Below are 21,472 nucleotides of genomic sequence, written 5' to 3'. Positions count from 1 at the left end.
CCCCAAACTCTTCAACCACAGCCCCCTAGCTGTACAGGGCAGTTCCTCTCATTCCAATCCACAAATCCACAGTCTCACCAGCAATAGCCATAGTGTCAAACTTAAAGTCATGCAGATCAATGGTCACAGATCCCGCACTGTCGCTGATGAAATCCGACGTGCAGCGGAGGAGCACTCTATAGATATAATATTAATCCAGGAACCCTATGCCTCCAAGATGAAATTTGGTAACTCATTTAAAGTCACGGGATTCTCCATCCACACTCGGGTAATTCAGCCTACCCTCAATGACCCAAAGACCTGTATTGTGATCCTCAACAGCCAGTTGGATGTCCTAGTCATCCACGGCCTTTGCAATAAGTATGCAACCTGTGTTCAAATCACCCATGTCTCATCTAATTTCACTCTACTGTCCACCTTCCAAAGACATAGAAGAATCTCTGAACTACCTTGAGTTTGCTTTGGACTTATTGGGTTCTAAATCAATACTTATAACCTCGGACGTCAATGCAAAATCCCAATTCTGGTACAGCTCTTCCTCACATCCTCGTGGGCTTCTCCTGGAGGACCTCATTCTCACCTGCAATCTGGCAGTCCACAATCAACGCAACCAACTCTCCACATACTGCAGTTCTACTGGAAAATCTAACATAGATATTTCTATCACCACCAATGATCTGAGGTCCCAGATCACTGACTGGACCACTATCCCTGAGTGGATGCTGAGTGATCATAGGGGCATCCTATTTCATGTTGCTCCTGCCAGTTCCATCCGTCCCTGTCTTTCCAGAATGCCTGACTTCGTCCGTTTCTGCACAAAATCAATTGACTGGGCAGCCTTCGATGGATCAGTTGAGCATGACTTCCCACTTTCCATGCTGGACCAACTTGACACTGCTTTGGCCACCGAACTATGTGACCTCGTTCAGCAATCCATAACTAAAGCCTCATACATAGCCAAGAAGACATTCACTCCCAGGATCTGCTCTTGGTGGACAGTGGAACTCAGTAAACTTCGTAAAGATGTACATCACACCCGTAAACAGTAGCAGCAGCTTCATGGATGGCCTCCTCCAGATGTTGCCCGACTCTATAATGACTACATCACTAAAAAAGAATCAGTACACAAAAGCAATAGCAAACAGGAAAAAAGAAATGTGGACCAACTTTGTTAAGGACTCTGGCAATGCAAATCCCTGGGGCTCTTCTACAAAATTACAAGGGGGAAGACTTTCACCTCAGACATCTTAAGGTCTGTGGTCGTAGGAACGAATGAATCAACTAATTGGCACGACTTGGTCAATCTCATTCTGGACAATCTTTTCCCAACTAATGACCCCCTGGAAGATCTTCCCGAACATGCTGATCTTAGAGCACAAAATGCTAATTACTGTTCTCAGTCCTTAGCTGAACCCTTTACCATGCTGGAGCTGGATGCAATACTGAAAAAAATCAGTCCCAGGAAATGTCCGGGCATGGACCTTATTGAATATGTCTTCATCCTCAGGTTCTACAAATTAAGACCATCACACCTTTTTGCTGCTGTTTAACAAGTGTCTACGAGACAGCCAGTTCCCTAAGTGTTGGAAAGAGGCATTGCTCCGGCTCATTAAAAAACCAAATAAGCCTTCAACTGAACCACGGTCCTTCAGGCCTATTGCACTACTGGCTAACCTTGGAAAAATATTAGAGCGGCTAATGGCCCACAGAGTTACCACTTTGTTCCTTTCACAGGATTTAATCTCCCCATCCCAGTATGGCTTCACACCAGGTCGCTCCTGCGAAGAGGCCCTATTTGATCTGGTCCTGCACAACCTCCAAATATGAATTAGCTATTTTTGTCGACTTCGAAGGAGCCTTTGACACTGTATGGTGGGAAAGTGCACTTGAACGTCTCCGTGCCGCCAGATGCCCTTCCAATTTGTACAAGCTGTTCCAGAACTACTTTTCAGAGCGCTCTATAGTAGTAAAATCAAAATTTCTTCAGATCACAAGGCCTGTCTACCGGGGTTGTCCTCAGGGCTCTGTCCTGGGGCCCCTGATCTGGAACATGGTTCTCCAAAATTGGCTTGGTAACTCTTTTGACAACACAAAAATTGTAGCATTTGTGGACGATCTCACCATCATCGTGTCTTGAAACTCATGCTATGCTCTGGAAGCTAATGCTCAGCATGTTTTGTCCAATCTCTCCATCTGGACCAGGTTAAACAAGCTCCATATAAATCCAGCTAAATCCAAAATGATGATCTTCAAGAACAAACTTGACCTGCGGAGACCCCCGCAAATCAAGATCTCTGGTGTGCAACTGCCTTTAGTTACGCAAGCAAGGGTCTTAGGGGTCTCTATAGACCACAAACTCTGCTTCTTCCCGCACCTCCAACACCTCAGCACCAAAGTTAAAGGTTTTTCTGCCTCCATCCTCAGAGTCTCTCAAAGTGATTGGGGTTTGTCTAAGAGAACGTTATTGCTATATTACAAAGCAGTATTTCTACCCATTGTAACTTATGCTGCCGGTGTGTGGTTCCACCGTGCAGTTATTATAAAAATGAGAAACAAACTGAACTGCATTCAAAGAGGAATGATCCTGGCTACCCACCGTATATGCAGGAACTCTCCCGCTTGATTTGTTTATGATCTTCCGTGGGCTCTGCTTCAGAATCAGAAAGAAAATACCAACCTGTATTCTGGATATTGAGCAAACCAGGTGGAATACGTCGAAACAAGGCACAGTAACCAAAAGGTTTCTCCCCGAGGTAAAGTTTGCGATGACGAAAACTGCAAGATCCTGGTTCTCACTCGGCCTTGAAACTTCCTTCTTGGTGACTGGCCACAGCTCCCTGAATGAAAAGCTGTACCAACTGGGGCTTCTCGCTACCGATCTATGCTTTTGTGGAGGCAAGGAAAACTGGTACCACCTTCTTTTTGACTGTGACTTGTACAAGGATCTCAGAGATCAACTTTGGAGAGACATTCTGAACTTCTCCCCAACCAATGTGGATCAACTAATCCAGACTCCAGACAATCTTTCCTGCCTGCAGGCCTTTGCATCTGGCATTTTTACCAGGCAAAAGACCATGTATGCCAATGCCAACCAAAACCAAACAAACAATTCTACAGCCTAGATTTCACACTTGTGAAGGGGAAGGCTAAATTCAAATTTTTATTTTTTTATTTTATTTTTTATTATTATTTTTTATTTTTTTTCTCTATATATTTTATTTTTTATTTTATTTATTTTAATTTTTATTATTTTTTATTTTTTTTCTCTATATATTTTATTTTTTATTTTTTTTCTCTATATATTTTATTTTTTATTTTATTTATTTTAATTTTTATTATTTTTTATTGTTTTTCTCTATATATTTTATTTTTTATTTTATTTATTTTAATTTTTATTATTTTTATTTATTTTTATTATTATTATTATTTTTATTTTATTATTAATATAATTATTATCATTTTTTTTGCTCAATTTTCCACACTATCAATTTTTATTTTATTTTTATTTCTCATACATAAATATATCACTTTATTATTATAATATATTACCTGCACGCACCACTAGCTTTTTTATTATTTTTTATTTATTTTATTTTATTTTTATTTATTTTTTTTTTTACAACCTGCACCACGGGTAGTTTTTTTTCCTTTTTCTTTCTCCTCTCTTGCCTCTGGAATGGGCCCCCAGAGGTTCCTGGCCCACCTGCTGACAACAGCAGGCGGATCAGAGTCTCTTTAGAGACGGTACGTGTTTTATTGGGCCTGGCCCACCTTCCCGTGGTGTGGATGAGTACCCAGAATCATCTGTCCAGGTGACTGATGCTTCTGGGTAGCCAAGCGGCCAGAACAGAACAACAGAACACACACATAATACACACAAACCTACGTCACACACACACACACATCTGGCCCAATTGTAGTGATACTGTTCTTCACAGAGATACGAGGGGGAGTTGAACAAACGTTCTAGGTGCCACCCTTACATATACACATGTCAATAAGTTCCGGCAGGACTTGCTGGAGAAAGATCAAGTATGCCCTACCATCCAGACGAGAGGGCAGAAGGTACGGTCCAATGAGGTGGTCTCCAACAATGCCGGCCGAAACATTGACAGAGAAACGGCGTTGAGTTGCACGTGTTCGCATACCATGGGGGTTCTCCAAAGCCCACAAATGGGCGTTATGTTGATTGAAGGTTCCCTCTCTTGTGAAACTTGCCTCATCCGTGAACAATACGGACGCAGCAAATGATCTGTCTGCCACACTCTGTTGAAGAAACCAAGTAGCAAAAGTCCTCCGGAGTGGATAATCCGCAGGCTCCAATGATTGGACGCGTTGCAGATGGTATGAACTCATTTGGTTTGTTGACAGTATCCTCCATACAGTGGATTGGGAAATACCCAATCGTTGGCCTATCGCTCCAGTACTCATACTCGGATTGCCTTCTGCAAGACGTAGGACATTCTCATTGTCTGGCGTCCTCGTCGTTTGCTCTCGATTCATGGTACCTCTCGTGAAACAACCAGTCTCACGTAACCTTCTATGCACACATGCGAAAATCGTATGATGAGGAGCACGCCTGTGCGGAAAACGTTCCTGGTACAAGCGTAGAGCGGCGCGCCCGTTACAGTCCGCAGCTCCATACGCGAGGTTCGTGTCGGCCAGTTCAACGTTTTAATACTCGTCCATCCTACTCCCTCGGGAACCGGTTCGAAATGCTGACTTCCAGCGGGATCGCTGTTCACGCGACCTCTCATTCAACGTCCTCTACCGCATGACGAAGGTATTTCGGACCCTGCAATTCTATGTGATTCCGATTCGTCTTTGTGTCCCCTATACCTCCTGCAAGTTTGTCGCACTGGTAGTGAATCACCCTGTATATGGAATGGTGAAAAATATTAGTGAAAGAAATGTTAATACCCCAGAGGTTATGATGAATTAAGTAAATTATGGGCTGAATTGCCAAGCCAATATAAAGTGGGGGTGCACTGTGAAGTAAAATTAGTACAACAAAATATTAATAAAATGCAAATAAAATACAATGAAAATGGTATAGCTGTCATCAGATATGGGGGAAAACAATTTAAGTGAAAGGTCTAATATAGGTAATGCAAAAAATGATTGATCTGATGTCAGCACAAATAAGTATTGATACATGATCAGGTATTTTATCAGGGGACTACACTTGACCATGTATCAGTAACTGCGTTTCTATATTTGTCCATAGTAGTAGAAAAAAAAGTGAAAAGCCAAAAAGGAATGAAATTAAATTAGAACTTTTTAATACAGTAACATTTCATTCCTTTTTGGACTTTTACTTTTTTACTACTACTATGGACACGTATAGAAACGCAGTTCCTGGTACATGGTCAGGTGTAGTCCCCTGATGAAATACCTGATCATGTATCAATACTTATTTCTGCCGACATCAGATCAAGCATTTTTTGTATTACCTATATTAGACCTTTTACTTAAAATTGTTTCCCCCTATGGCAGCTATACCATTTTCATTGTATTTTATTTTCATTTTATTAATATTTTGTTGTACTAATTTTACTTTACAGTGTCCCCACTTTATATAGGTTTGGCAATTCAGCCCATAATTTACTTAATTCATCATAACCTCTAGGATATTAACATTCTTTCATCTTTCACTAATCTACTACTCTTTCTCTACTTTCCTGACCCTTATAGTTGACTGGCACCTTGTGTAACGTTCACATCCATTTATACTTACTCAATTTAATTTAATATTAATACAAATGACATATACTCTTGCATCCTTTAATGCTGCTTTGTGCTTTAGGTGCATCTGTCATACCTAATTCATTAATCTTGCTTTCACCCAAACCATTTCATCTACTGTTTACCTCTTTTCTATGTAGCTCTTTAAACTTTTCTTTTAAAGAGTTACATTAAAAACCCATTTATATATATATTCACAAAGTGTAAGTTATTTCTGTTGGGTAATTTAATAATACATTTATTATTTGTTTTAAATGCTTTAATGTTCTTTTTTGAACATACATGAAATTTAACAGAAAATATGTAAAAAATTAACATAATTATTTAAATACAAAAAACATGCAATCATTACATTTTAATCAGTGAGACGGTTGGGTTTGATGGGAGGCACAATGTTTTAATATGAGGATTTATAGTGGACAGGCTTAATCTCAGCTCCTCTTCTACTTTAGTTTCTCCTTTTTTTAAAATTTTTTTTATTTAATCTGGTTTAAAGCGGTAAACCCTGTTTCGCACAAGTAGGAAGTGGAAAATGGTAATAAAATTGTAATTGCATTTTAGGAAATTCATGGATATTCATTTTGATTCAAATTTTGCTAATATTAGTGTTATTCATACGTGCCTGGACACACGGATCTCAGGAAATTCTTCTTCCTCTTGCAGATTAAGTTCTAACGTTGAAAGGTTTCTTGTTGCAAATAGGTTTTGGTATTTAAAATACCAAATAGGTTTTGGTATTTTAAATACCCACAAATATTTTTTGGTATCAAGGGATGGAAAGTAATGCTCAATTTCTGTCTTTAACAGCTCTAATGTTTCGCTTATTACATTAATTATTTTAGTATAATTCGTTTTGGCAGTCAAGGGAAATATTTATAATTTTTTTTCATTTACATACTTTTTCCATATACTTAACTTTTCTTTAAAGGCAAACAACTTCGCCGACCGGGCTAGCCGAGTGGGTAAAGTACCTGCCCGGCAACCCAAAGGTCGCGGGTTCGATTCCCCCCTCGGGCTTGGATCAAAGTACAGCAAAAACCTTGGAAGGTGCAATATGGCCACAGAAGCCGATGCGCCAACAACTACCAAATCAAAAAAAAAAAAAAAAAAAAAGCGAACAACTTCAGTAGAAGTGAGTAAATTTTACCATGGGCCTTGCATACTGATATTTAATTTATTAAGCTGCTCGAATAAATCTGCTAAAAAGCTAATTTACAGCACCAAATTTCATCACTTAAAAATAATCACAAAATTTTGATTGCTCCAGTGAAAAAAAAAAAAGATTCCTCACGCAACTCGTACATACGCATGAGTAGATTTCCTTTCGATAGCCACCGAACCTCAGTATGCACCATTAGAGAAAAATGATCAGACTCCAGTTCCTCGCATAATTTTCCGAAAATACGTATTTTTGTGGCTAGGACTAGTTTTGATATAATTGACCATTTAAGCACTTGATCAAGTTTTAATTCGGGTACAACTGTCTTCGCTATTGGAACTACTCCGCGTATAAAAACAGTGTTTTGTAATAATATTTGAATTGTGTCGTTTTACTAAATTTTCAAATCCTTTTAGTGCTCCTGTCATCGCTGGATCATCATCGGTACAAATGCCAACACACACGCACGACTTCCATAAAATACCACATTTTTGTAAATTATTAATTACTTTGATAATATCTTGTCCGGTTGTTCTTTCAGTAAGTTATTTACAACAACAACAAAAAATTAATAATTGTATCGTTTTAGAAAAATCTATTAATTGGGCTATCCCACTAATATCTGTAGAATTAATTATCTACTTGCAGTGCAAGCAGTCGCCCAAAATTATTAATACGTTGAACAACTTGTTCTTCTTGAGCTTGAAACTGACGTACACATATGAAGAAAATTTTAAAGGGAGGCGCCAAATTTCAATTGGCACCGGGGCACATACCCTAGGAACGCCCCTGACCGGACGCTAAAAATATGATATATAAAAAATATGTAGAAGAATAAGAGAAATTGCCTCAATATGATCCGTAGAACACTTCCGTATGACACTCTCCAGAATTTAAACGAATATAAAATTAAAATCAAAATTACACCAAACGAATTCTCACACCCACATCAACATAAAAAAAAAAGAAATTAAAATAATTTTGAAAATTTATGTTATTAATTTTATATACAGTACTTGCAATACTATCAGTATTGCAGGGTCGGTGGGGAATATTTTTTGAACTCAGTTTTTTTCTCGTGTTACAAAATTTTAGCAAATTTGAAACGTGGGGATTTCTGGAAGTTTATAGTGTGCGTTTGTGTGTGTGCGCGCGCGCGTGGGTGGAAAGAATAAACATAACACCTGCCGCATGTAAAATGCCTTAATTTGGTATTTAATTTCTAAATCACAACCACTACCGTTTCTTATCTTATTACTGCATTTATAACAGAAATAATTGGTATTTATATTGTATTGAAAAGGCTTCTGTTTATATAGGTATATCGAGTACACGATATAAATTTAATTAGCTTTTCATCTCAAACTCATTTTGTAGTAAGGCAAGGCAAGTCATGCAAATTATCAAATGAAAAATTCCACCCGATAAACAAGCGCCGGAAGTATATGTCACCACCTGTTACACCAACTGTTAAGTGTTTTTTTTTTTTTAATAACTTATCATTTGCTGCACTTGCGCACGCCACAGTACGATCTCAGCAGACGCCGATAAAAGGCAGCGACCAACTAAGCCGCTAGTTGCTATCGTTACAAACGACGTGGGAATACAAGCGAGCTCTTGAGGAGAAAGTAATTCAAAATCAAAATGTCTGACGCAGGAAAAACTAAAGACTGTTGTGGTAAGTAAACTGTAATACTGCTTCATAATGTAATAGTTAAAATGAAATACAATACCTTATAAATATGCTTTTAGCTAAATTAGCGTTGGTCTTGCGGACACAAGCATGGACAGTAGTCAACCATGACAACGCGAAGCTCGTCGCCGACAGCTAGACGCCTTTCGGTATTTACTTTGCTGTTTATTAGCCGTCTGATTTTTGCTTCTGTACCAGGCGCCGGTAGTCGAGGTTAATGTGCTGTACAAATAATAATGGATTATTTTATAATGGGCCGTGATTTACGTAAAAATTAATGTAAGGAGATGAGGTTAAATAAATTACAAACAATAACACAGAAAAGATAAATAGATAGAACATAAGGCAGAGATTCAGAAACGGGTACCCCTTACAAAATGACCATGATTTATGGAAGCACAATATGTCAATGGTTTATGTGCTTCCATAAATAAGATAAGATATAATGCATCTTTGTTTATGATTATTTATTTATGTGTTATCTATCTTTTCTATGCTATTAGTTGTAATTCATTCAACCTCATATTATTACATTAATTTTTACTTAACTCACTGCGCATTATAAAATAAGCCACTATTATTTAAAAATTGCTTAATTAGTATTCTAAAAGTGTAATTTACTATACTATCCTTTCTCGGCTATAGCTGCTTAGCGCTAGTTGGAATGTAGGTTCCGTACATTCTACGTATTCGCCATATTTTCATAACTGTTCCACGTGTTAGCTGTACTTTTGTTTTCCCAATAAAAAAATAGCCCTCCTGGCCTTTGCCCACCTTACCCAACGGTTCTTTCTGCGGAGGGAGGTGCACTGTGTGTCGCTGTACTGAAACCGTAACTATTCACCCCCCTGAACCCATAAATTTTTATTTTTTTTTAAATAGTCGTACCAGAGAAATAAAATCTGTGAAGATATATAGTAAGAGGACAAAGGTTTAAAATCAAATGATAACAAATAAGCCGACCGGGCTAGCCGAGTGGGTAAAGTACCTACCCGGAAACCCAAAGGTCGCGGGTTCGATTCTCGCCTCGGGCTTGGATCAAAGTACTGCAAAAACCTTGGGAGGTGCATATGGCCACAGAAGCCGATGCGCCAACAACTACCAAATCAAAAAAAAAATAAATAAAATAACAAATAAAACTACTGAAGCGATTAGCTTAACATGAAATAGTATGCAATATCACAATATCCGGATTTTCGCACTTGTTTCAGTAGCTTTATTTTTTAATCATTTGATTTCGAACTCGTTCTCGACATTTGTCTATTATTTTGGTTTCCTAAATTAATTTCAGTCATTGGTGCAGTGTTCAGTGGACGCGGATCGGGTTAAGCAGTGACCTTAGTCCATAAATTATGTGCAATAAACTTTCCCTATTATGTATCACAACTATATACAGATATATAATTCTAGCAATATTCCATACTTGAACCATACAATGTGCACAGTATTGATACTAATCTAAAAAGCATGGAGGTATCATTATTTGGAGGAGCATTGCTAAAATAACTTTAAATAGTAAAAATTGAGAATTAGAAAACAATGCTTAATTTAATTTAATATGAGGAAATTCCTCTTTAATCATAATATCATAGCTTACTTATATAATAGTTTTCTTTTCGGTAAAAATTCAGCATTGGTACTTGGTCTAAAAGTCATGAGGCAGTGATTGGTAGGTGCCACTCACCCTTCCCCCTGCCCTCTAGGGTGCGGGGGAAAACAGTGACATGCCTAGGGTGTTTATTCCCCACTTGCCGCTGTTCACGAATCGGGAACTCACTTTGCATTTTTAAAACAGCACGATGGGGTGAATAAACACCGTACCTAAGCTAAGCAATCCCCCTCCTCGACGACACGAAACAATCAGAAACAAAACGCATTCATAATAATCACCCAATCACAGAAATCAACTGTACAATTACTCAGTTCTACGCCCACTGCGCATAGACAAAGTGGTATTTACATAATAGATTTTAGCCTACTTTTCAAATACAAACTTTTTTTTTTTTTTTTTTTTTTTTTCCAATTCAAATTTTTTTTTTTTTTTTTTGTAGATACAGCTGGACTTCTATATAACAAAATCGATCGTTCCCATGAAAAAATTTGTTAAACAGAAATTTAAGTTATAAAGAAAAAAAGACCTTTTCATCATCATGAACTTGGTCCGGCTTAGGTCTTTTAAGACCTGTTCCGTTGTAGCTCTTGGAGGTGGTTTTGATCTTGCCATTGTTGTCTTGGTCGACCCACATCTCTCTTGCTTGTAGGTTTGTAGTTAAAGGCTAATTTTGGGATCTGGTCTGGATTCATTCTTTCTATGTGGCTGATCCATTTTTCCTGATACCGTTTTATGTCATTTACAATGTTATCTACTTTTAATTTCTTGCGGATATCTATGTTTCTTTGGTGGTCTAGTCTTGTAAAGCCTAATAATGGTCTTAAAAATTTCATTTGTGAGGCTTCTAGTTTGTGTGCATCTTTCTTATTTATGACCCAAGTCTCACAGCTGTAGAAGAGGGCTGGTTTTGAAGTGATGTTGTGCAGTCGTAATTTTGTTTCGGTTGTCATTTGTTTTCCAAAGTGGCGTTTAATCATTCCACTCATTTTATTATATTTTTGTAGTTTAGTGTGGATGTCTTTCCCTTCATTTGATATTAGATTTCCCAAATAGGGGAAGTCAGATATTTGTTCTATTATTTTATCATCAATAACAATTTTGACTCTTTGTATGTTCTTTCCACGTAATCCCATTGATTTTGTTTTTGAAGTGGTGATTTTCACCTCTTACTTTTTACCTATTTTATTAAGTTCATTTGCTGCTATCTGTAGTTCATCTTCGATTTTGCGATTATAACTTGATCATCAGCATATAATATAGTTTGGATTTTATTCCTGTTGTTCAACTGTATTCTGTTGTTAATTGTTTGTTTCCATTCTTTAAGAATTTTATTGATGTGGCTGTCTTTCCCTTCATTTGATATTAGATTTCCCAAATAGGTGAAGTCAGATATTTGTTCTATTATTTTATCATCAATAACAATTTTGACTCTTTGTATGTTCTTTCCACGTAATCCCATTGATTTTGTTTTTGAGGTGGAGATTTTCACCTCTTACTTTTTACCTATTTTATTAAGTTCATTTGCTGCTATCTGTATTCTGTTGTTAATTGTTTGTTTCCATTCTTTAAGAATTTTATTGATGTAGATATTAAATAAATTTGGTGATAGTCCACATCCTTGTTTCACTCCTTTATTGGTGTTAATTGGGTCTGATGGTTGGCCATTAGAATATTTTATACAGACTTTTGAATTTTTATATAGGCTTTGGATTGCTTTCTGGAGTTTGGTTGGGATATTTTCTTCACGTAGAATCTGCCAAAGTTTTTCCCGGTTTATATTGTCATATGCTTTTTCATAATCAATAAAGAGCAGAAATGTTGGTAGATTGAATTCTCTTCTTTTCTCCAAAATTTGTTGTAGTGAGAAAATGGCATCTATTGTGCTTCTCCCTTTTCTGAACCCACGTTGTTCTTCTAAGAATTGTTCACTGTGTTTATCAAGTTTTATTCTTTAGTGTATTAGAGTATAGCTTTGCAGCAGTTGACAGCAGTGTTATCCCTCTGTAGTTGTTTGGGTTATTTCTGGAGCCTTTTTTGTAAATTGATTACTATTCCTGTTTCCCAATCTTTGGGTATCTGTTGCTTATGCCATATGATGTTAAATAATGTTAGTAGTGCATTTTTAGTAAGGTGCCTCCATATTTAAATAGTTCTACATTCAAATTGTCTATGCCTGGGCTTTTTCGGTTTTTTGATTTTTGTAATATTAACTCTAGTTCTTCCATTGTTATATTTTCTTCATCTTTGGTTATCACGGATTCATCTTCCACTTCCCTAGTGCCTGGGTTATACCATAGTTTGGAATAGTGTTGCTTCCATTCTGCTTGGGAGATGGAGTTGGTTTTTATTTGATCATTTGTGTCTAGTTGTAATTTCTTAAAAATTTTAAAACCTCTTCTCTGTGGGCCCGTGATATCACAGTCTAAAGATTTAACAAATTTATCCCAATCATCTCGTCGGATTATTCTGGTTAGTTTTCTGACTTCTGCTCTAAGCTTTTTATATTTTATGTGTAGATGTAGATCTTTAGTTTGTAGGAACAGTTTATAAGTTTTTTTTTTTTTTTCTCATTGATTGTTTGTTTCAATTCTTCATTCCAAGTTCTTAGCCAGTTTTTATTTTTTATAGGTTTATATCCAAGACTTTCTTCAGCCGCTCCCAAAATTGATTTTTTCATGTTTGACCAGATTTCCTCAACATTATTACTTTCATCTGATTTGAGTTTATCTTTCAATCGACTTTCATACAGGAATTTAGTGCTTTTGTCTTCCAACAAATGTATTTGTTGGAAGACCTTTTCAACAGTGAAAAAATGCTGTAAATTCAGAAATATGGTAAAAGACAGGAAATAAATCAGAAATAACCGGGAATGAATAAATTTTCTAACATTTTAAACCAATCAATATATTAAGAAATGACTACTTAGATGAATGCTCACAACACATTAGTACACTTATGTCATAAAATATTTTGTTATTTTTTGTTGTACACTGGATTCTACCATACACCATTCATAAAAATGTTCCTATTTGTTTAAACACTCAAATATACTTTCTGTTACATTTTATTCCTGCTGAAGGCCACAACACAAAGTTTCAAATTCTGGCAACATTTCTTTTTTTTTTTTTTGAAAGATTTAACATTACTATTGCCCTTATTCCCTTTGTTGCCCTCATTTTCATCTAACTCATCATTGATATTGTCACTAGTTTAAGTACGCTCCAAAATGTTGGAGTCACTTGGATATTTAGCTACTATGACATAATTATCAACTCCTAAAAATTTGTCAAGAAAAATTTCTCCACTTATCAAACCTCTCGTTTGGAGTTATTCCCAAGATTGCTCAATGTCTTGTAGTAGTTCATTCCTTTCAATTCTGTTAATTGGCATTTTAGCGAGACCTGCTTTTGCAAAACAGCTCTTAATCGTTGTTTCTGTGACATCTTGGCTCCACACTTTCTCCAACTCTGATATGCACATCTGCAAATCTATAACAGAATCTGTAGGTTGTTTGGTTTCTATTCTCATTATAATTTTGTTCAGTAGTGCATTTTCAAATTTTTGATAATGGTTTGGTCCATTGGCTGCAGTTTATACGAGGTATTTGGAGGTAAGAAAACAAGCTTCACACTTAAGTTTCAAAATTACCAAATGAAGGTGGACAGGGCAGTCGTGAACAATCTAAGTGTTGTTGTTTGTTTTTTTTTTTTTTTTTTTCTGTTTTCTTTCGTCATCTCTATTGAAATTTAAAATCCTCTGTTCAAAATATTTTTTCAAAACTGTTTCTTTCCAATGGGTATAGTCTTCTTTGATTGTAACTCCACTTTCATCAGAAATGCTTTTTCATGTAAGCCATGGTGCTCTTTAAATTTATCCAGCCAACCAGAACTGGCTTGGAATGTTTTATGGCCCAGAAAAGATGCGTACTCTATAGCCTTTTCTATTATTAATGGTCCTGATATTGGCACATTTTGGTCTCAGATCAACTTAACCCACTTAAACTGCTTCATACATCAGCGGTTCCCAACCTTTTTTGACAGGCGAACCCCTTTCAACGTAATATATATATTTTTATTGCAAACCCGTTTCAATATAATATTTTTAATGCAAAACACTAAGCCTATATTCTCTGAAATCGTATAACTTTTCTGGATTTTTTATAAAATATTTCCAGTACTACTTTTTTATAAGCGACATTGCATAATAATAAAAATTATTATTAACTATTATTCACACTTTGTAAAGCAGTTATTATTCAGTCCAAACTAGATTTCCAACAGGCTAAGAGTAGAAAACTTGCTTCTTGTCCAAATGGTAGCCGAGCATTCTGGTCTTTTGCCAAAGCTATTGGCCACAATTTTTGCCCATGTTCCCACCTCTTTCAAAACCAGATGATTCTGTTGCCACATCAGCCAAAGATAAAGCTGACCTGCTAGCATCCTATTTTTCTTCCAACTCGTGTATTGGTGATCTTGGGATCTCCACTTGTTTCTCTGAACTTACTCCTGTTTTGTGTCATTTTTTTTCACTTTCTTATTCCAAAGGTGTTTTTCCTTCTTGGAAATTTGCTCATATCCAACCAGTTCCTAAAAAGGGTGACAAATCCCTTCCATCCAATTACTGTCCCATTGCGATTATTTCTACTCTTTCCAAAGTAATGCAGAAATCAATTAACTGCCAACTCTTAAACTCTGGAAATCTCATCTGATCCACCATCATCAGTATGGATTCCATCAGTGTCGTTCCACTTGTGATATTCTGGCTTATGTTAATCATCTATGCACAAATTCAGTGCAAAAATTTGATGAAACTCAAGCCATTTCTCTTGACTTTTCAAAGGCTTTCGATCACGTTTGGTGTGAAGTTCCTCTAAATAAGCTTCTATCGTGTGGTTTGCCACCATTCTTTGAAATTGGGTATCCAGTTTTCTCTCTGACCGCTCACTCCGGGTGATGGCAGACGGCTCTGTCTTCTCCACTAATGCTGGTGTTCCCCAACGTTCAGTTCTTTCTCCCACTCATTTTCTCTTATATATATATTAATGACCTTCTTCCATTGACCAGACATCCTATCCATAGTTTTGCTGATGATAGCACATTGCATTCCAGTTTGAGAAACCTTGCCCCTCTCAAAAAGCTTCAACTTCTTGAATATCCACTACCAAATATTTAAATGACAATCTCTAGGTAATTCTCCAGTGGGGCAAAGATAATTAATTTCAATCCTTACAAAATTCAGTCCTCTGTTATATCTCGCAAAAAGGATCCTTCTGCTCCTATACTCATCTTCGATGACACTCAGATTTCTAAACAAGATCTTGGGAATTATCCTTGCTTCTAATCTCTCTCTCGTTTGGCATAAAGCACAATTACAAATATTGCATTCTCTGCATTTCAAAAACTGGGTTTTCTCTTTTGCTGTTGGTGTTACTTAACTTCCAAGGTAAGTAACGCCGGGTTGACTCTGTAGAAATCGCAAATCCGGCCTACCATGGATTATTGTTCCCACATCTGGGGTGGTATCATCAAAACTATATTTTTGCCTGTCCTTCTGTCTGCCCCCCCCCCCACTACTTTAACTAAACCAACGGAGTATGCCCCAAACTTAATGTTGCAGAATTTAGCCAAAGCCAAAAAATTTAATCTCATCTTTGCTTAAATTCCATTTCGGCCTTTTCTGACTTCCAGCATTCAGCCTCTTTTTTTCCTTTTTAATGCCCTTGCTACTGAAATCTTTGGAAATCAGGTGGCAGGGCCTGCCAGAATACCAAAATAATCTATCTACTGGGCGTACCTGACCTGCCTTATGGTGGGCCCCACTAGGGACCGAACGGCTAAATGGTCAGAGAAACAACAGAACATAATACTACACGGCATAACCAATTCCACACACTTTTAAATCTCTGGCCTCCACAGAGTACTGTGCTTATAAACAGAGTACACAACGCAGAGACGGGGGAAATCCTTGGTGCCGTTAGACAGCTAACACACTTTATCCCCAAAACCTCTCTCAGGCTTCTAGATTCCCGTGAAAAGAGGACAGTTAGGTTAATTTAATGTCTCATCTCTGACATAGTCTCTCCACTCTGTCTCATAAAGTTCTGTTTCTGCTGTATGCCTTTTCTATAGATACTTCCATGGACACTGTTCTTCTGAATCGGCTTCTATAATTCTTTCTCTCTCTCTCTTTCTCTCTCTCTCTTTCTCTCTCTCTCTCTTTCAAAGCAGTCCGAACGCATGTCGCAACCAGTCAACATCCTTTTACGATCTAGAGAAATTGAAGTCTGATGTCAACAAGTATCTTTCATCTATTCAACCTATGCACGGTTCTAAGTTCTAAAAAAAAAAAAAAAAAAAAAAGTACCTATACATAACAATGGTCCTTGAGAATGAAAAAAAAAAAATTGTATGGAAAATATATTTATTTAACATGATAATACTATAAGAGAGTAAACTAATTATAGGGAATTGTGGGAGATGTGGTTTCTTTCTTTGGCAATTCTTTACTTTTTATTTAATTTTATTTTACTTTATTGTTTATTATTAGTTATATTTTGTATTACAATAATATACCTATGTAAGCAGATGCCATTACAGAATTTTTAGTGTGAACCCCCCGTGGAACACTTTTGCTAACCCCCAGGGGTTCGCAAACCACCGGTTAGGAACCGCTGATCTACATCATGCAGATATAATTTCACACGCTTCCAACTGGGTCCCATTTCCTCAAACAGTTTTTGAGAATCTAAACATGGCTTCTCAGAATGGTTAACACGCTACCTGCAGGAATATCAAATGTTAAAGCAATTTTTTTTTTTTTTTTTTTTTTTTTTAAACACCGAATCTACACTATTAAGCACTACCACTTTTTTTCACACTACACTCAAGGATCTCCTCTTAGACACTGTAAGGTTACTTGCATAGCAGCTAAAACAAAATTGATTTAGGGACCAATTCTACCTGCCATGTAAACAGAGACAGGTGAAAGTGTGGATGACTCATTTCTTCAAAACAACAGAAGAATTTCCAGGATGAAGTAAAATCATTCTCTCCTAACTCTCTAATAGGATGCTTATAGTAGAAAACAGGTTGATTGGAGCCAGTGTCCATGTTGGGAATATGCCTTAATCTTTGCCAATGGCTTGTGGACATATAGATAGCAGTTGACCAGTGCGACTTCTCGGTACAGTAGTGTATAGTATAGTGTATTCATGTCTAATGGCACCAGGGGTTCCCCTCATCTTCATGTTAATTTTATTGTAGGTGTAACAGTTCAATGTAGAGGCCAGAGATTTAAGTGTATGGATTTTGTATATGTGTCATGTTGTGTACCATTTTTCTTCTGGCTGTTTAGCCACTGGGGCCCCTAATGGGTCCCAATGTTCCCCACACATAGCCATGTAGAGGCAAACCAGGTACCCAGTAGTCTAATATTTTACTCTGGCCAGCCCTGCCACCTAGTTTCCTGAGATTTCAGCAGCTAGAACCATAAAAAAAAAAGAAAACGAGTGTGCTCACGATTCTAGGGAGGTGAAATGCTAACAAGGTTTGTAGTCAAAAGTGATACCCGATTGTAGCATTGAATTTGGAACTTAAATTTTGGATTGTATACGCTATATAGTGAGAGCAGGGGGAGACTGAAGTATGGAGGCCAATAGGAAAGACTACCCCCAGTTTTGTCAGTAGGCCATGCCCATGCTCCACCAGAGAAGAGAGGGGTTCAAGGAGGGGAGAAGACAATAGGGCTATCATCTCCCCCACCTGGAAGGGATTAAAAGTAAACGAGGCAGGGTTTTCTTAATCCCTTTAGCTCTTAATTCATGCTTTTTACATCATCAGCTCTATTGCCTAAAAGCCAGAAGTGTGAACAATGTGTACCCAGGTCTTACGAAATCAGTTCGTCGTAAATTTTCTTCGTTATACAGAAACTATTTTCAATGTAATGACCAAGGGGAAATGAAAAAGAGTTTGCTACATAGAAAAATTCGCTATATGGAAGTTAGTTAAAGAGAGGTCTGACTGTATTTTCAAGAAATTGTATTTTGACTGCTTTATTGACTTTTTTACTAAGTTAGATTTAAATACATAAACACACCATAAGGTATTTGTTACAAGACAGTTCTAGAATTTACTAGTTTAACAAAACATCTTCAGTTTTTGCTGTTTGCTGCTTAAACCATAAGGCATCATTAGCAATATTAACCTTTTAAGATTAATAAATAAATAAAGTGGGGGAGATTGAAAGTTGGGGGGAAAAGAGGGCAGACTCCCCCAGTTTTGTAAGTGCGGCCTGCCCATTCCCTGCCAGGCAGAAGAGAGGGGTGGCGAGAAGGGGAGGAAACAGTAAGGCCGTCACTTCAGCCCCCCCCCCTCTGCCAGAAGGGATTAAAAGTAAACCAAAGGTTCTTTAAAGGGAGGTCCAACTGTATTTTCAAGAAATTGTATTTTAACTGCTTTATCGACCTTTTTTACTGTTAGATTTAAATACATAAACATACCATAAAATATTTATTACAAGACAATTCTACATTTTCAGTTTTTGTTGTTTTCTGCTCAAACCTTAAGGTGGCATTAGCAATATTAAGCCCCCCCCCCCAAATCAAATTTTAGTTTTTTAAACATTTCACTTTTTCTTTTTTTTTTAAACTTCATTTCAGGTAGCCCTCCTTTTGCGCTGGTCTGATTTGCACTGATCACTAACCATAACACCATATTTATTTATTTTTTCAATTTTTTTATAAATTGAAAGTTTAAAATTGTCAGACAGAATTTATCGGCGTCATACTGAGCTATGTGTCATGCACTGTTCACGTGATTTAGGACAATGAGGCAATCAGCAATTAGTGCATTCGTACCAGAGGCAAGAAAGATTCCCGCCCTCAAAGTAGCCACTCGTGGATGTGGGTGGTAAAGGTCCATGTGGTGAAGCATTCAGTTGGTTGTTGTTGTTGTTGTTTACACTATTGGTTTACATGTTGGAAATTTATTATGCTAACATTTTATTATTAATTGTGCTATTAATAAATTAAATAATAATAGTGATAGCCAATTGTGTTATAAAGTTTTTTTAATTTAATAGAATAAAGACATGCCATGTCTGGTAAAAGTAGTTCATTGAATCCTAGTGCAATATTCGGAGGATAGAATCTGATGAAAGCAGCCCTAATGTGTGTAGGGCTACAAATATGCCTCCATCGACTATTACTACAACTATGAAGAATGCTAATAAAATAAAACAATCGATGCAAAGTGGTAGGTAAAATTTTTGGTGCCTGGAACCCTAACCCTGTGATTTTCGATTGACTCCATTATATAAAGGGTTCCATTTGCGCCTGTCGCCCCAGGAACCTAACCCCGACATAAATCAAGGGCTACCTGTATTATTATTATATTTTAAATTAAAACCAATGAGAGAAAGCATAGTGACTTAAAAAGGCAGCTGTTATTCTGCACCAGCAAATACCTCAGCTGAGTATTGGAGACGGCCCGTTATTTCCGTACCATGATGTGCTGCTATTTTCAAATAAATTTATTACTAAATTTTCGATTTATATTAGTTTCTTTTTTTTTTTTTTTAATTTATTTATTTTTTTGTCTTTGTATAGTACTTTTAACAACTACGTTGTTTCACTAATTATAAAAATATATTTTAGAATTTTTTTCTTTTACTAAGCAATGGCCTTTTGAGTATTGTTTTGACTTCACAAGATATACTCTGTTTGTTTGAATCAATACATTTAGTGCTATTGATTCAAACAAACATTATTAATATTTTAATCGTTTAAATTAATTGCATTTCCAAAGGTGGATGATTAGCTGTCATGTTTTTTATTGGGGGGGGTAAATTCTTCTTGTCTGCTGTCTCTTATCTTTAGAAGTTGGATATCATCATGGCCTATTTTAATTTTTCCGAGTCCGCTGTTCTGAATAGTTCTTCAGAGCTGTTTCCGAACCATTTTAGCAGATTTTACAACCAAGATATTCCAATCTGCTTACACTGCATTTTCCCATGATTTCCCCCTTAGTTGATGAGTTGCAGTTTTTCTTATTTATGTAACCTCACATTATTAATTCCTTTTCTTGATATCTATATTGGTATTAAAGGCTTCCAAATATGTATTCATAACCTTAAGTATATTATATCTGTAAAAGTGTTTATTTGCAGACCCATTTGCTTAGTGTGCAAAGTGAAAAACTTGGAATAGCTCATCCTATACCCTTTGAATAAGATCGGCTAATTACAATCTCGAATGAAGAGAAGCTTTTGGAGATTCCTCCAGTTGGAAACCATATTTTTGTTCATTCTTTGCAGTACTTTGACAAATGTGATCCTATAGGTCTTCATGGGCCCATGCCTAGTAGCACAAATCAGAATCGGGTCAGACTGAGGAGCACAGCTAACATTTGGGTTTGGGTACAGTCAGATAATATTTGGGTTAATTTTATGAAGCTATAAAAAGTATTTTAGGCATCCCTGAGCCATTTTTATTTATTCCAAAGAAAAAGTTATTTTCATTTAGAATGTGGCTCTTGATAGAGAAAACATAGAACATAAAATTATCTTTCGCTGTTTGTGTTGCTGTGGTGGACAATGCACGGACTTGGAATATCTGATTGATACTAGACAAGGGGTGGGAAGTCCTGTTTTATTATAAGCAGACTTCTGTCAACCCAATTAAGATTGTAGCTGAGTGGTCAGGTGAGAGGGTGCCTAAAATACATGTGCTTTAAGTGATTAGGCTTCAAGCCTGTGACTGCTAAACACTGTGGTGACCTCTGAATGTGTGGTTGTTCCAGAATATAAATAGAAAATTTATTTATGGTATTTCATCATCGATATTCTCTTGTGCAATACAGGCTGCATGTGTCATCTTAAGAGCGTTTCCCCTGATGCCTGATTCAGCAAGTTCCAACTAATCAGGTAGGCTAAGGTTCCCCACACTTTGCATGGCTCGTTTTTTTGCAGTACCACTTTTGCAGCTCAAAATTATAAATATATATTAAAAAAAATCACAAATATTTTTAAAAATGTATATAAAAAAAAAATTATATACACCAATGAGCCAAAACATTATGACCAGTGAGTCGTTATGCAAATGGCAACAACTTTTTTTTTTTTTTTTTGATTTGGTAGTTGTTGGCGCATCGGCTTCTGTGGCCATATTGCACCTCCCAAGGTTTTTGCAGTACTTTGATCCAAGCCCGAGGCGGGAATCGAACCCGCGACCTTTGGGTTGCCGGGCAGGTACTTTACCCACTCGGCT

The 21,472-nt window shown here is 36.8% G+C and overlaps 1 protein-coding gene across 1 annotated transcript in view; it reads left to right on the top strand.

The window, feature by feature from the left end:
- Positions 1–8,434: 8,434 nt before the first annotated feature.
- Positions 8,435–21,472, top strand: part of LOC150084550 (uncharacterized) — a 46,608-nt gene continuing 33,570 nt past the window's right edge. The window contains exon 1 of the mRNA XM_090375311.1: positions 8,435–8,582. Within this exon, the coding sequence (XP_090231437.1) occupies positions 8,549–8,582 (34 nt within the window). The 5' untranslated portion in view covers positions 8,435–8,548. The remainder of the gene's footprint in view (positions 8,583–21,472) is intronic.

The sequence above is a fragment of the Mastigoproctus giganteus genome, chromosome 6 (assembly GCF_048544385.1).
Source record: "Mastigoproctus giganteus isolate SK-2022 chromosome 6, ASM4854438v1, whole genome shotgun sequence".
In the NCBI taxonomy this organism is placed as follows: Eukaryota; Metazoa; Arthropoda; class Arachnida; order Uropygi; family Thelyphonidae; genus Mastigoproctus; species Mastigoproctus giganteus.
Note: the sequence above shows the minus strand (reverse complement) of the source record. Positions and strands in the feature narration are given on the sequence as shown.